A 15,591-nucleotide genomic window follows, 5' to 3' on the forward strand; every position below is an offset into this window, starting at 1 on the left:
ATAGAGGTTTTGTGCTTGACAAATTAAACACTAGTTTTATTTCACATTTGTTCAAGCATTTATCATAAAAAAATTAAACCACCAATTCAAGCCCCTCCCTCTAGGCAGCATATGTGTCATTTCACTCTTGTATGGCCGTACAAGGAGGCATCGACAAGGGAGAACATCCATATGAAAACAACTATTTATGTGCCTCGTGCAACATCGCCAAAGAATAACAACTTCTTGGATCCAGTCTTCAAATTCCGATTCACTAGTCGTGCGATCCTGACCAACAACTATTGAACTTCTAGTTAGAAGAAATCCCGGTGACACACTGATGGCCAAAATCAGCTGCCCCCCCCCCCCCTGGCCCTTGGCACAAACCACTGAAGACGTGCATGAAGAACGCAGATTAGCTGGGAGTTTGGTTGGAAGGAAGTCGTTAAGTTGTGATTGATTGAGCACCGAACTTTAGTCCTTCGAAGAAATTTGGTCCACCAACTTTCATGATGTCTGCTCTAGTTTCTTGAGTTAAGTACAATATAGTTTATACTAACACAGCTTTTGTAAAGACATGGATGAAGCAAAGTTTCAAACTTCTACAAAAATTATAATAAGGTTTGTAAGCCACGAACTGAAGCAACCAAATATCATAAGGTTTCATGTTATTAGTATCATTGCACATTTAGAGATAATTTTAGAAAATAGGTTTAGTTAATGCATAGGTGATGGTAGCAAAATTACAAGCGTATAGCTAACTCACTAGGACTCCAAGTGCAGAATAATGTAGAAACCTTATTCTTTCCCACAAAGGTGACTTGGAGGATTTATGTTGAACTATTGTGGAAAGAGTGGTTATATCTCCTTATACTTTTAGAGTAACCTACAAATTGAAGTAAATAGTTTGTGTCCCCAACTCCACCGACGTGTTTGTTAGGCACATACACATCTTGTAAGAAAGACAAAATATAATATTAATAAATTAAAAATTAAAACAAAGGTGTGTGCCAGAAAATAGGTATGTTGTTGTGGGAGTGGCAACACAATGCAGCAAGTCAATAAAGTGGTGCCAAGTATTTTTTCCAGATATAACTAAAGATGAAAATTAAAAATCATGAAAAAATAATTTAAAAGGTGTTTCTTATGGTTTAAACAGAGCGGGGTCATGGTTTCACTTAACCTCTCTCTCATTGACATGGTGTCACGAATATAGCTTCAAATAGAAAGTTAAAAGTAATAACAATATTAATTGTACCGATTGATACACATTCATATGGACATCACGTCCTAGCATAGAGATGAGAACACATATCTCACTAATACTCCCTTGGATCGGAAAGCTCATCAAACCAAGTTCAGGATATAGCAGAGTATCACCTTTGAAACATTGACATGATACTGAACAACAATAAACTAACTTGAGCAAATAAGGACACCGATATTGTCACAAGATAAACAATACCATATGTTTTCACTTATTCCTAGTGAGGTAGGAAATGTAAAAAATCTTAGTAGCCCATAGATTTTGTGTCACTATCCGCATGGCACTACCAGAATACTCCATCAGACACACACATTCCCGCATGGGATCTTGCATAAAAGTTTGATCAGAACGTAGAATACATGAGCATGGTAACATATGCATCTATAATTACATTAGGAACATGCTTAACAATTGCATATCATACCTCATCTCTTTAACAAATGATCCACCATAGGGGTAACACAATTATGAGCACAATCCTATAAGGTAGCACATGTGGTTTTATTAGTAAAGTACATAGAGAGAGATGATACAAGCTAGTTCCAAAAACCCATAGTCCAGGGGTAGAATACTCCCTCTTCATCATGACGGTGATGGTGATGATGTTGATGTTGATGGAGGCGAAGGAGCGTCCGGGGTGATTCTGGCGGTGTTTCCCCCTCTAATCTTTGCATGACTGCCTCTGTTCCGGTGTTTTTGTGTTTTGCATACGGATCCTCGCAACATCACAATTTCCAGCATATATATAGATGATTTTAGGTCAATAAGACTATGTGGGCATGAAGAACGAGGAATATCAGCCAGCAAGGTGTCCAGTGGGCTCGATGGTGCGGCCTAGAAGGTGGGCTGCGACCTTGGCCCTCCTAGTCGCCCATCTAGTCCACTATGGCCCTTCTTCTTCTCGCTCTGTTAAATTTTAGAAAAAACTGGCGTCCCAAAAAAGTTGGGGTTCAATTTACATCCGAATATCCATTAAACTCAAGAAACGCAAGATACGGGGGTTATGTTATGCAAAGTTAAAAACAAAATAAAGAAAACTTTGCGGAAAATCCCAAAAATCAATGTGAAACATGGTTTGAAACTCACATATTACATAGTTATGAGAGATAATTATATGATAAACTTCAAAGTTCATGGATACATTTTACATGTATCAATAGATAAGCTCATGGATACATTTTACATGCATCAATAGATAAGGTTAGAAAGTAACCAATGGACTACCAAAATTTAGACAATATTTCAATGCGTGTTTAGTACATTTTCACTTCAAACAACCAAATACCGTGCATTTTCCTACTAATTCAATAAAAAAATACATATAACATTTTGAAGATATATCGGTGCAGTATCACTCTAACAGTCTAACTACATGCCATATTTGATGCATATTCATAAAAAGTTCATACAATATTATGATGACAACTCAGTGAAATTTTAATAAAACTATCTGCAATATTTTAAGGACAACCCAGTGCATATTCACATCATATTATTCATTGCATTCTCCCTTGCACATTCAATACAAATAACATTTCAAGGACAACTTAGTCCATGTTCACTGCTCTATGAATTTAGTAAAATACATACAACATTTCAAACATACATTAGTGCACATTCAGTCAAAATACAAAGCATATTCACTACATATCGAGTGAAGATTCAAGGCACAACGTTGAGAATAATTTCAGTGCAATTGGATACATAAGTGCATTGACAATCATTCGATATATAATTACAACCATACAAACAAAATCTTGTCCAATTCAAAGGATTACAAATGGCCAATTCAAACTAGGTTTCAGATGCACTATTAGCCTTCAGTTTTCAATATTTAGTAGCACTAAAATTCAGTATTCACACTTCAGGAATCGGAACCACCGACTGGCCACGTCCAGTTACCTCTATGAAATTGTGTGCGCCGTCGTGAAACGTTGGCGGGCTAATGTTATAGACCCTACTAGCTCAACAAGCAGGATAACTAGGACGCTTTTTGGCCATCACATGGTCATTTTTTGACTCGAGGTCACTGATGCTAGAGATAGTGTCAAGGACCTCCTCGATAAATCTGGGCATGGGTAGTTCAACCTAGCCGGGTGGGGCTTGCATGTAGAGCCAGGCTTGGGCCTAACTCTCGAGCATGAACGTCAAGCCAGGCATTTGCTTACAAAATGACTTATTTAGGAAGGAGTTGAGTAGGGCATTTCCATGTTTGGTCGGGATCGGGCTTGATTTATAGGCCCAATGGTTGGGCTGCGTGGATTCAGCAATGGGTTTTTTTGTGTGGCATGGCCTAAGTCTGTCCTGACCCGAGTTTTGCTAAGGTGTACTTTTCAGCATGGACGATGGTCGGGTGCTTGTGGATTAGTCGATACGATGCAGTGTGATGATGGGAACTTCCGCTTCGTAGAACTTTGGAATGGTGCATGTATCTTTCCATAGGAGCTTTGCATGGATGGTCCACTTGTTGCTCGGTGGCAAAATCTTCACCAGCTTGCCGTCGAGGTTGTTGACAACCTCTTCTGTTCGGAGAGGATATCTAAGTCCTCTTAGGAGAGGAAACTCATTTTCTCGGTTGCACCACTCGAAGGAACGAGAAGAGTGTTCCGCTCGCAATCAGAGGTAGAGACGAACCTACAGAGAAATCCACCTCGTGCATACTTCAACCATCACTACCTTCCGGCGAATTCTGGACTTAGCCCTTAGCATCGCCACGAAGTCCGCTTGCCACATGCCGGACCGTGTCCGAAGCACAACCGCCACGAGAGGATGGTGTAGAACTCCTCGCGAACATGTGTGAGGTGCATGTATATAGGTGAGTGTATGAGGGATTGAGCCTGTATACGAGTGTCTACGTTTTAAATGTGGTTTCTAAAAAAACATAAAAAAATGTTTAAGTGACACGTGTGATTTAAAAATTTATATAAAACGGTATAGCACGATTTTGTTGGACCCTTTGTTGCTAAGGCTGGTGCCAACGCAGGCTGGAGTGGAGGCGATACCGCCCGCGACGGGGCGAGAGGCGGGCGAGACGCTAGCGGCGGGCGGTGGTTCCACCGCCCGGCGGTAGGGGGCGGTACCGCCCGCCTATAGCCCGCGTTGGAGGCGAGAGCGGGACGAGAGGGAGGCGATAGCGGTGCTAGTGGGGGCGGTAGGGAGACGGTAGGAGGAGAGAGGAAGTGAGAGATGTCACTATAGCCCGTGCACTGGCACCGTGGGGTGAGAGTAGGGTGAGAGTGAGGGTAAAATCTGATGTGACGAGGCTATAGTGGGGTGATGCATTGGCACCAGCCTAAGCAACACCCAACGCGGTCTGCCCAAGAGCCGGTTGATAGCGATTGATCATGACGTCCTTGTACCGAATGGAGAGAAACCACGGAGGGGGCATCTGGAAAATTCGCCGCAACGGACTCTATTTATACGCGCCCCCCATTTTGAACCCCGAACCAGAAACCATACCAAAATACGACAGACAAGAGAAAAACTTTGCTGTTGCAACGCTTCTCTTGTTGTCTCTAATAATCTAAGCTCCACAAAGACAAAATACCCAAATCAGAAAAGAAGACGAAAATACCATCAAAGAACAAGGTGAAAATTCCCAAATCCTCCATTTCCAATCCACCCCGCTTGCTTCGCGTCTCTCCAGCCCGCGCGCTCCGAAAGAGAACATCAGAAAACGCGATTTAGCGACGATGGTGGCGATCGAGAACCAGAGCCAGGTGCAGAGGCCGGCAGAGCCGGCGAGGATCCCCAAGGAGGCGCGACGGCTGCTGCACGACCTGGCGGCGGCGTGGCCCAACGTGGCGGACTGCCGGGCGCTTGAGGTGGTGCCGCTCAAGGGCGCCATGACCAACGAGGTGTACCAGGTGCGCTGGCTCACCGGCGGCGGCGAGGCGCTCAAGGAGAGGGAGGTGAGGAAGGTGCTGGTCCGGGTATACGGCGACGGCGTGGAGCTCTTCTTCGACCGCCAGGACGAGCTGCGCACCTTCGAGTGCATGTCCCGCCACGGCCAGGGCCCCCGCCTCCTCGGCCGATTCCCCAACGGCCGCGTCGAGGAGTTCATCCACGCACGGGTACGTGCACATACACACCGCGTCTATTTCTCGTTTTTAACCAAGGCCATTTCAGCAGTGGTCTCCTCTGTTTCTATGAGGATTTCTTGAATTGCCCCAGTTTCTGGTCGTTTGTTGCCACTTTTGTTTTTCTAAGGACCAGTAAATTGTTCTGTTAGTTTTGATGCGCTGCTGTTTGGTCAAATTTAGGAAGTTCAGTGCTGGTAAAGTTAACTGGGATCCGGGAGTGTACAATTTGTTCTTGTCAAATTGAAGTAGGAGTACGTAAGCTTGACTTAAACTGCTGCTTTCTTGATACTTTATGAGATTCTACTGGTATGGGGCTCACTAATTTATTGCAGCGTGGTTCTCGTTCGTTGAATTTTCTGCCGTGGGAATCTGGCAATCTAATATTTTCAGATACTTCTAGTCTTATCCGTCAGTTCAGAAAATGTTTCTTTAAGCAAATTAGTCAATGAACTCCCATTTAACAGGAAATTTATATGTCCCATGCGACTTAGTCTAAAAGCTACTCCCTTCTTTCTGCCCTAGCGATATCTCGTAGACATGTGTGTGTATAGTTGTTTCTCTTTCGAAGTTACAAAGATATGTCATCAGTTCAAATCACTATGTTTTGGACTGTTTCTTGTCTCGTCAGTAAATTCGTGGTGCAAATTCAATAGCTGATGATATTGTGTAGTGCTTCTTAAAAATTACTTGAATTTGTGAATAGTCGATGTCATATAATTGGGCAACGACGAAAGGTGCGGAGCCTCTCTTTGGAAAAACCATAGCCTGAAAGCAATTGATTTGACTTCAGAAAGTTAGACAGATGACTTAGGTGGCAGAACTAGCACAGTTGGTGGTAAAGTTAGCTTGGAATGAAGTAGCTTAAGCAGTGTGCATGGTCTAGTTCCCTTTCTAAGCCCCTTTAAAATGTGAGTCATGCTATGGCCAAAGGATGAGAGGCCGCCGTAGCACGTTCTGGATTCTTCAGTTCACTTTACTATGTGATCAGTTGAAATCTCTATTCCATTGATTATTTCTTGTCACGTCAATAAAATTGTGGTGCCAAGTCAATGAGTGATGATGTTGTATAGTGCTTCTTGAAAAACAAAAATGAAATTAAAATGAAAACATGAGGTTATTGAATTTGTCAAATAGTCGATGACATATAATTGGACATGCGACGAAAGGGAATGTCTCTCTTGGAAAAGCCATAGCCTGAAAGCAATTGATTGGACTTCAGGAAGTAGGACAGATCACTAAGGTGACAGAACTAGCCGAATTGGTGGCGAAGTTCTAGAACGAGGTAGCTTAGGCAATATATATGTATGGTCCTGTTCCCTTTGTAGGTCCCCTTTAAATTGTGAATTGTGTTACAGCTAAAAATTAGAGTGTGCCACAAAACTTTTCTTTATTCTTCAGTTCACTTCGTTATTTGTGTCGCTCTCATAAAAGAGAGTATCTTATGCCGTTTTCTCGATCGGGAGAACGAAAAGGCTTGGGAATGGAATACAGTTCAATGCTATCAGAACTTTTTGCCTAAAGTTATCAAGGTGGCCAGAACCTAAACTGTACATCTTTTATGCTAGTAAACACAAGCTAATGCAATCCTTTTTTCAGACATTGTCAGCTCACGACCTACGCGATCCTGAAGTTTCAGCTCTGGTGGCTGTAAAACTGAGGGAATTCCATAACCTTGATATGCCTGGTCCCAAGCATGTGCTCCTTTGGGACAGACTGAAGTAAGGACAGTTTTTTTTTTTTTTTTGAATAAATTGTCTACCAAGCTTATAAGTTAGAGATAACTGCAAGTTACAACTTATGACATTGGTACTTAACCTGGTTGCGTTTGTCAAGGAACTGGCTCAAAACTGCCAAGAACCTCTGCCCAACTGACCAAGCCAACGAACTACGCTTGGATAGCCTGGAGAACGAGATCAACACACTGGAGAAAGAATTCTCAGGGGATTACCACCACTTGATTGGTTTCTGCCACAACGATCTTCAGTATGGCAACATCATGATAGATGAAGAGACCAACATGCTGACCATCATTGTGAGTTCTGTGCATCCACTTATACAGTTCCTTATAAAACTTACTTATTTCCTTGTATTAGAAGCATTCTAGCCTGGTGTGTGCCAACTATGTACAAATATGCAAATGGGGAATCTCTTGCACGTTGGTAGGTACAACTTCCAAGTTTTTCTTCCATCCAAACTATCCTTCAGTTTTGTTCCCTTACCCGTCGACATTCTAAGGTGTCACGCCTCTTCTAAAAACAGAGTTTTAGTCTTGTAGACTACGTACTACTGCATGAAGAATCGATGCTTTCGTTTCTTGTAGTTTCTGCTGTGTACACCAACCTCTCATGGCAGTTGCTTAGGGAAATCTGAAATTTTATCCCACCTTATAACTAACTGTCAGATAACCTAAATATATATTGAAAGTTGGTTTTAGCTTATTTTGTCTCCTCTTTTGTGGTTACTACAGGACTACGAGTATGCAAGCTTCAATCCAGTTGCGTATGATATCGCCAACCATTTCTGCGAAATGGCAGCAGACTACCATTCAGAAAAACCTCACATACTGGACTACAGTAAATATCCAGGTACTGCATTTCCCAATTCTTGCAAAACAACTGATGCATGCAAGTTCTGCTTGTACTTCTTTTTTCAACCTGCAGCATAGCTTATTTCCTATTTTCTAATCTGTCAGATGTTGATGAGCAGAGACGTTTCGTGAAGAACTACCTGAGCACTTCTGGTAAGTATAAACTCCATTATTTGGTTTGAGTATCTGATGATCTCTTTGGCACTAATTAGTACAATACTGTTGAGCAGGTGAGGAAGCTGAAACCGAAGAAGTGGAGAATCTGCTCCAGATTGTTGAGAAGTACACACTCGCCAGTCATCTCTTTTGGGGCCTCTGGGGAATAATATCGGTGAGTTCATAACCCGGTTCCACAGTCGTGTCGGTTTAAACTTTAAACACATCTCTAGAGACTTTCTAACTTCCATTTTCTTACAGGATCATGTCAACGATATCGACTTCGATTACCAAGAGTACGCAAGGCAGAGATTCGAGCAGTACTGGCAGAAGAAGCCTGCCGTCCTATCTTTGTGAATAAACACATGGCTTCAGGAACTCCCTGAGGGCCTCTGCTGCACATAAGCATGTGCAGAGTTACTGACGCACATCCCCTGGCTGCTGGGACAGGACAGGAAAGATGTGAAGGAAGAAGAAGATTACAAAGAAGAAGTAGAAACCCGTTTCGGGATCAGTACTCATTCCGGAACATCATAAGGTTCAGCTTCAAGAAGGGAGCTGTATTTTGTTGCTTGTTTATAGCCTGAACGCAACGAGGATAAAGCTCCATTTTGTATGTTGGGTTTGCTAAGACCGCTGGTTGTGTTAGTGTTGTTGTATCACTAGTTCAAGTATATTCGATGAAAAATTTATGTACTCCCTCCGTCCATAAATAGATGCCAAAAATTTATTTAAATTTGGATGTATCTATACACTAAATCGTGTCTAGATACATTCAAATTTAGACAAACTTTTGGCATCTATTTATGGATAGAGGTAGTATAACACATCTCGTATATTGTAGAAAAGTAAAATGGAGAACTTGATTTTGAGTGTACTAGATTGGAGATAGCACCTCCATTGTTGTAATGTATGCATGATTGTACTGCTGAGAGTTTGAAACGATATAGTACTATCGTTTTGGTTCTCGATAATAGGATACCGTTGTTTGTTTTTTCGAAATGGAGGCCTAGCCCCAGCCTATGCATCGGTTGATGCATGCAGCTTTGTATTGCCTTGTTAAAAAATCCAAGTCTTAGAGTAGATTACATCACGGATTACACTGGGTCGATACATGTATCAACCATGTAAAGAAACTAGAAAACATGATATGACATTGCATTAACATGTTATTCTAAGATCAAAACGTCAGTTGCACTAACTGTATAAATCTCGAGCAACCATCTCCATTCGATTTCACCCAGTAATCAAATCATCTCGCTTCTTCGTTGGTTATAGGAAGGACCACATATGGATTCAATGAGTAGCCAACGGTATTACCTGCATAAAAGAAGTAGATTTTGCATTGTTAAAGATATAATCATTTTGTATGTTCCAAATGGTCCAAAGTAAAGCACAAACAACAACTCAGATTTGTACTTTATTTTTATTCTCAACACCCGCTAACCAGTTTCCAAACAAATTTGTAATGTTGGCGGATGGAATAATATTAAAAGCCATGTAAACAAGTCTCCACACAATTTGCAAGCGGACAAGATATAAAAAGGTGTTGCATTGATTCATCTTGAGCACAAAAACAACATGTTTAACTACCTTTTCAATTTCTCTTAGCTAAATTATCTTTGGTAAGTAACACCGTACGATGCAAGAATCACATGAAGATCCTAATCTTCAGAGGAACTTTCATCTTCCAAATGTATCTACATAAAAATCTTGTGTGGTCATTCATAAGATCAAGATATAAAGATTTAATAGTGAATGAACCAGATGTTGTTAGCTTCTGAACAAAATCGTCTGGTTGTGATGTTAGATTCACATCCATCAAATGGGGGGCAAGATGAAACCATCTTTCTGCTCTTGTTTCTGTAAGCGCTCACCTAAAACCTATATTCAGCGGCACTTGTGACATAACATGAGCAACAGAAATTTGTTTATGATGAACTATGTTATACAATGTTGCATATTGTTGCGCTAACGGTTTGTCCTCCAACCATGAATCTTCCAAAAAAAACGAGTATCTTCACCATTCCCTACCCTGAAGAACCCTCTATCGAAGAACTGATCTTTTACTTTCATTAGTCCTCGCCAGAAAGGGGAATCTGTAGGCTTTCATTTTACTTGAGACAACACTTTAGAATGTAGATACGTATTTCGTATGAGCTTTAGCTTTTGCCATAGACTTTGTTCTGTTAAGAGTTTTAAAAACTACTTGCTTAATAGACACTATTTTTAATACTATCAAGTACCTCTACTCCTAATCCTTCCTGTTCTTTTGGGTGATAGATGATGTTCCATTGAGTCGGTTTATACTTCCTCTTATGACTATCACTTTGCTAAAAGAATCTTGATCGAAAGTAATCTAACCTTTTTCTAACCCATTTAGGTATTTCAAAAAAAAGGATAGCATGAACATCGAACCAACCTTTTCAAGACGAAATCTGATGTAGAAGATTTTCACATCATTGCAAGTTTGTGCACATAAATAGCTGGATCCGGAAAATATTTCTAGGTTTCATCCACGACATGTCAGGCAACACTGAGGGGTAGACAAATTGGAAGAGCTAGCTGGCACGAGTCCTACAATAGGTTAACACGAATCTAAAATCCCACATCGATCATCAGCAATCACAACTATAGTATGCAAGGTAAGCATGACAATCACTTGCATACCAGCTAAACTGCTAGCAAGATCAATGGTAAGCATGAAAAATTGATTGCATATAACCTTAATTGCTAGCGAGAACAATGGGATCTTAGTATACAATGTTCTACGCACTATACATACAATCTTTAGCGCGCAACTAAATAATAATTGTAATCATGGAAATTATGGAAATGCTTGCATATCACCTAAATATACACACCAGTAACAAGCTCCATCAAATGCATACATATCCTACCAACAACTTTTTTATAAAGAACACTTTATTACTTAAAGAGTTTTAAGTATTACACCCAGCCTCTTCATAACTAAGAGCACACAGCCGTTAAAAGATATCCAAAATAAAACGTGAGCAACAAAGAAAGCCAACACAATTCATCCACAACGACCGAAGGTAAACTAGGCATGAGGAGATGCTATCATGCGATTATGCAGCCACCCATATTGGGTAATAAACTTCTTCGCCGTATCCTCCAACTGTGTAGACATCTCCGTAAAGAGGTCTCGATCTGCCATACGCTGAAGCGGCTACCATGAATGGAGAAAATTCATACATCGGTAGATGACCTGCATAAGATAAGAACTTTTATCATTAAAAATATTATTATTCCTACATATCCAAAGCGACCACAAAATGGCAATCGCTCCCACCCTGATAAGTAACTTAAACCTAGAATCCACTCCGTTTAGCAAATTGCCAAAAATATTGCAATGCTTCATGGCGGATATAAGGTAGAACATAACTGAATGACTGATCATATAGACCTAGCAAACCGATACTGAAAAAAAATGTTTTATTGTATCGCTTTCATGAAAAAAAACACACATTTTCCAAGGTTATCATTAGTAAGAATAACACCACGCCCGAGATACCAAGCAAAAAAACATTAGTTTTCAAAGGTATCTTCATCTTTAAAATAGATTTATTATTTAATACAGACTGAAAAGGTTTGAATAATGCTTTATACATGGAGCTTACCGAGAAAACAACTTTTTTGATAAGTCCCCAAAGGAATTCATTGGACCCATGCATCAGCTGGACTGAAGCTATCCGCTGAAGTAGTTCATTCCAAGATGCCAACCGGGATCCAATAAGATCATGCCTGAACGCCATAATTGGTGGGGATATTTCCATCACCTTTGCTAAGGTATCACCTTTATGTCGTACATATTATACAAAGATATACTCGTATATTGTATTTGAAGGGTGGTTGCTCCCAACCATTTATGCTCCCAGAACCTTATCTCCGACCCATCTTTGATGGAGAAAGAGCCATATTAGAAAAAGTGCTTTTTAGTTGCCATAATATCAGCCCAAAAATGAAAATCTCTAGATTTCCACACAACCGGAGAAACCGCTTATGAGCCAACATACTTTCTCCGCAACAGTGTTTGCCAGACGCCATCCTTAGTTAACAACATAGCCAGCCATTTCCCAATCAAGGATTTGTTTTTAACCTCGAGAGATCATAAACACAAGCCCACCTTGATCTCTCGAATGACAAATAACACTCAATTTTGTCAACCGGTATTTCTTCTTTTTACTATCTCCCTGTCAGAAGAATCTTGATCGAAAATAATCTAATCTATGTAAGACTCCTTTAGTCAGTTAGAAGAAGAAGATCATATACAGTACCATATTTGTGAGTACTGAATTTATGTAAACTAAACTTTCACTTTTTTTCTCGAAATGGGGCATCCCCAGCCTCTGCATCAATTGATGCATACAGCTTTATTTTATTAATAACTCAGCAGTACAACATGTTATCTCCGAGCTTTATTACAAAATCATGGGTCACATAAGGTCTCAACAAAAATGAGCCATCTAAAAAAAACCAGCAACATGGAGCGCATCTGCATCAACATGTCAGCCGTCTATCAGCACACCAACCGCACAATGGCTGTAGAAATCCCATGCTACCGTTGCCAGTCGGTTGCACCCAATATCCATAGTTTGTCGCTCTTCTGCCGGCTGTAGATAGGAGCACATATGGACCCAATGGGGGTAGCCATAGGGATAACCTGAATGATGGGAAAATTTTCTTGCTAAACACAAAGTCATTTCCGACCTTCCATATCGCCCAAAGAACAGCGCACACACCAACTCTAATGTGTCCTTTATCTTTTTTAGTCACCCCTTTGAACCAATTCCCAAACATATTTGTAATATTCAAAGGTGATGGTATATTAAAAGTCATAAACACAATCATCCATATCATTTTTGCAAACGGACAAGATATAAAGAGATGTTGTACTGTTTCCTCTTTATCACAAAAGCAACATGTAGTACATCATTGCCAATTTCTTTTATGCAAATTATCTTTTGTAAGGATCACTTTCTTATGAAGGAACCACATGAATATCTTAATCTTTAATGGGACTTTCATCTTCCAAATATATTTTCTAAGATAAACAATATGGTCATTGAGCAAGTCATGATACATTGATTTTGTTGGAGATATGCCCAAGAGGCAATAATAAATGGTTATTATATATCTTTGTGTTTATGATAATGTTTACATACCATGCTATAATTGTATTAACCGAAACATTGATACATGTGTGTTATGTGAACAACAAGGAGTCCCTAGTAAGCCTCTTGTATAACTAGCTTGTTGATTAATAGATGATCATGGTTTCGTGATCATGAACATTGGATGTTATTAATAACAAGGTTATGTCATTATATGAATGATGTAATGGACACACCCAATTAAGCGTAGCATAAGATCACGTCATTAAGTTATTTGCTATAAGCTTTCGATACATAGTTACCTAGTCCTTATGACCATGAGATCATGTAAATCACTTATACCGGAAAGGTACTTTGATTACATCAAACGCCAACTGCGTAAATGGGTGGTTATAAAGGTGGGATTAAGTATCCGGAAAGTATGAGTTGAGGCATATGGATCAACAGTGGGATTTGTGCATCCCGATGACGGATAGATATACTCTGGGCCCTCTCGGTGGAATGTCGTCTAATGTCTTGCAAGCATATGAATAAGTTCATAAGAGACAAGGTTGAACAAGGTATAGAGTGATACCGATGATCAAACCTCGGACAAGTAAAATATCGCGTGACAAAGGGAATTGGTATCGTATGTGAATGGTTCATTCGATCACTAAGTCATCGTTGAATATGTGGGAGCCATTATGGATCTCTAGATCCCGCTATTGGTTATTGGTCGGAGAGAAGTCTCAACCATGTCTACATAGTTCACGAACCGTAGGGTGACACACTTAAGGTTTGATGTCGTTTAAGTAGATATGGAATATGGAATGGAGTTCGAAGTTTTGTTCGGAGTCTCGGATGGGATCCGGGACATCACGAGGAGTTCCGGAATGGTCCGGAGAATAAGATTCATATATAGGAAGTCATTTTCTAGGTTTGAAAATGATCCGGTATTTTCTCTCGGAAGGTTCTAGAAGGTTCTAGAAGAGTCCGGAAGAAATAAGGATGGAAGGTGGAGTCCCAGAGGGACTCCACCCACCTTGGTCGGCCAGCCTAAGGGAGGAGGAGTCCCAAGTGGACTCCCCACCATGGTGGCCGGCCACCCCACCAAGGAAAGGGGGGAGTCCCACTCCCCCTAGGTTTGGTCACATGGAAGGTTTTTGTTGGGGTCTTATTCGGACACTTTGACCTAAACCTTTGGGCTTCCACCTATATAAAGAGGGGAGGAGAGGGGCTGGCCGGCTACCACAACACCACCATGGCCGCACCCCTCAAGGCTGCCCTAGCCGGCGCCCCCTCTCCCAAACCCTAGCGGTTCCCTCCTACCTCTCTCTCCCACATAGCTTAGGCAAAGCTCTGTCGGAGATCTCCACCACCACCGCCACCATGTCGTCGTGCTGTCAGGATTCCGAGGAGGATCTACTACTTTCGCTTCCCGCTGGAACGGGGAGAAGGACGTCGTCTTCATCAACACCGAACGTGTGACCGAGTACGGAGGTGCTGCCCGATCGTGGCACCGTGATCAAGATCTTCTACGCGCTTTTGCAAGCGGCAAGTGATTGTCTACCGCAGCAATAAGAGCCTACTCTTATAGGCGTTGGAAATCTTCAAGGGTTAGTTTCGTTCATCCCCTCGTTGCTCCCATCTTCTAGATTGCATCTTGGCTTGGATTGCGTTCTCGCGATAGGAAATTTTTTGTTTTCTATGCAACGAATCCCTACAGTGGTATCAGAGCCGTGTCTATGCATAGATGGTTGCACGAGTAGAACACAATGGTTTTGTGGGCGTTGATGCTCTTGTTGTCTTTAGTTTGAGTACTTTTCATCTTTGTGGCATAGTGGGATGAAGCGGCCCGGACTAACTTTACATGACCGCGTTCATGAGACTTGTTCCTCGTTCGACATGCAACTTGTATTGCATAAGAGGCTTTGCGGGTGTCTGTCTCTCCTACTATAGTGAAGATTCAATTTACTCTTCTATTGACAACACTAGTATCACCGTTGTGGTTCATGTTCGTAGGTAGATTAGATCTATCTCGAAAACCCTAAACCACGTAAAATATGCAAACCAAATTAGAGACGTCTAACTTGTTTTTGCAGGGTTTGGTGATGTGATATGGCCATAATGTGATGATGAATATGTATGAGATGATCATTATTGTATTGTGGCAACCGGCGAGAGCCTTATGGTTGTCTTTAAATTTCATGTTGAGTAGTATTTCAAAATAGTTGTAATAGTTGCTACATGAGGTGAACAACCATGAAGACGGCGCCATGGACCTTGACGCTACACCGACGATGATGGAGATCATGCCCGTTGATGATGGAGATCATGCCTATGCTTTGGTGATGAAGATCGAAGGCGCAAAGACTAAAGGGCCATATCATATCACATATGAATTGC

General features: G+C 41.2%; 1 protein-coding gene across 1 annotated transcript; it reads left to right on the forward strand.

Moving 5' to 3' along the window:
- Positions 1–4,705: 4,705 nt before the first annotated feature.
- LOC124659387 (probable choline kinase 1) lies at positions 4,706–9,073 on the forward strand. The gene is made up of 7 exons (XM_047197277.1): positions 4,706–5,319; positions 6,925–7,046; positions 7,162–7,360; positions 7,796–7,913; positions 8,021–8,068; positions 8,146–8,246; positions 8,333–9,073. Exons 1-7 carry the CDS (start codon positions 4,939–4,941, stop codon positions 8,426–8,428), a joined length of 1,065 nt encoding a protein of 354 aa, XP_047053233.1. The 5' UTR covers positions 4,706–4,938; the 3' UTR covers positions 8,429–9,073.
- Positions 9,074–15,591: the final 6,518 nt, after the last annotated feature.

Source organism: Lolium rigidum, chromosome 6 (assembly GCF_022539505.1).
Source record: "Lolium rigidum isolate FL_2022 chromosome 6, APGP_CSIRO_Lrig_0.1, whole genome shotgun sequence".
Lineage (NCBI taxonomy): Eukaryota > Viridiplantae > Streptophyta > Magnoliopsida > Poales > Poaceae > Lolium > Lolium rigidum.

What these genes read in the sequence shown, in the direction of transcription:
- LOC124659387 (XM_047197277.1), top strand. Translation starts at nt 4,939, where the DNA reads ATGGTGGCGATCGAGAACCAGAGCCAGGTGCAGAGGCCGGCAGAGCCG. An exon ending in GAACTACCTGAGCACTTCTG is followed by an intron (nt 8,069 to 8,145) that starts GTAAGTATAAAC and finishes ACTGTTGAGCAG; the next exon opens with GTGAGGAAGCTGAAACCGAA. An exon ending in GCCTCTGGGGAATAATATCG is followed by an intron (nt 8,247 to 8,332) that starts GTGAGTTCATAA and finishes ATTTTCTTACAG; the next exon opens with GATCATGTCAACGATATCGA.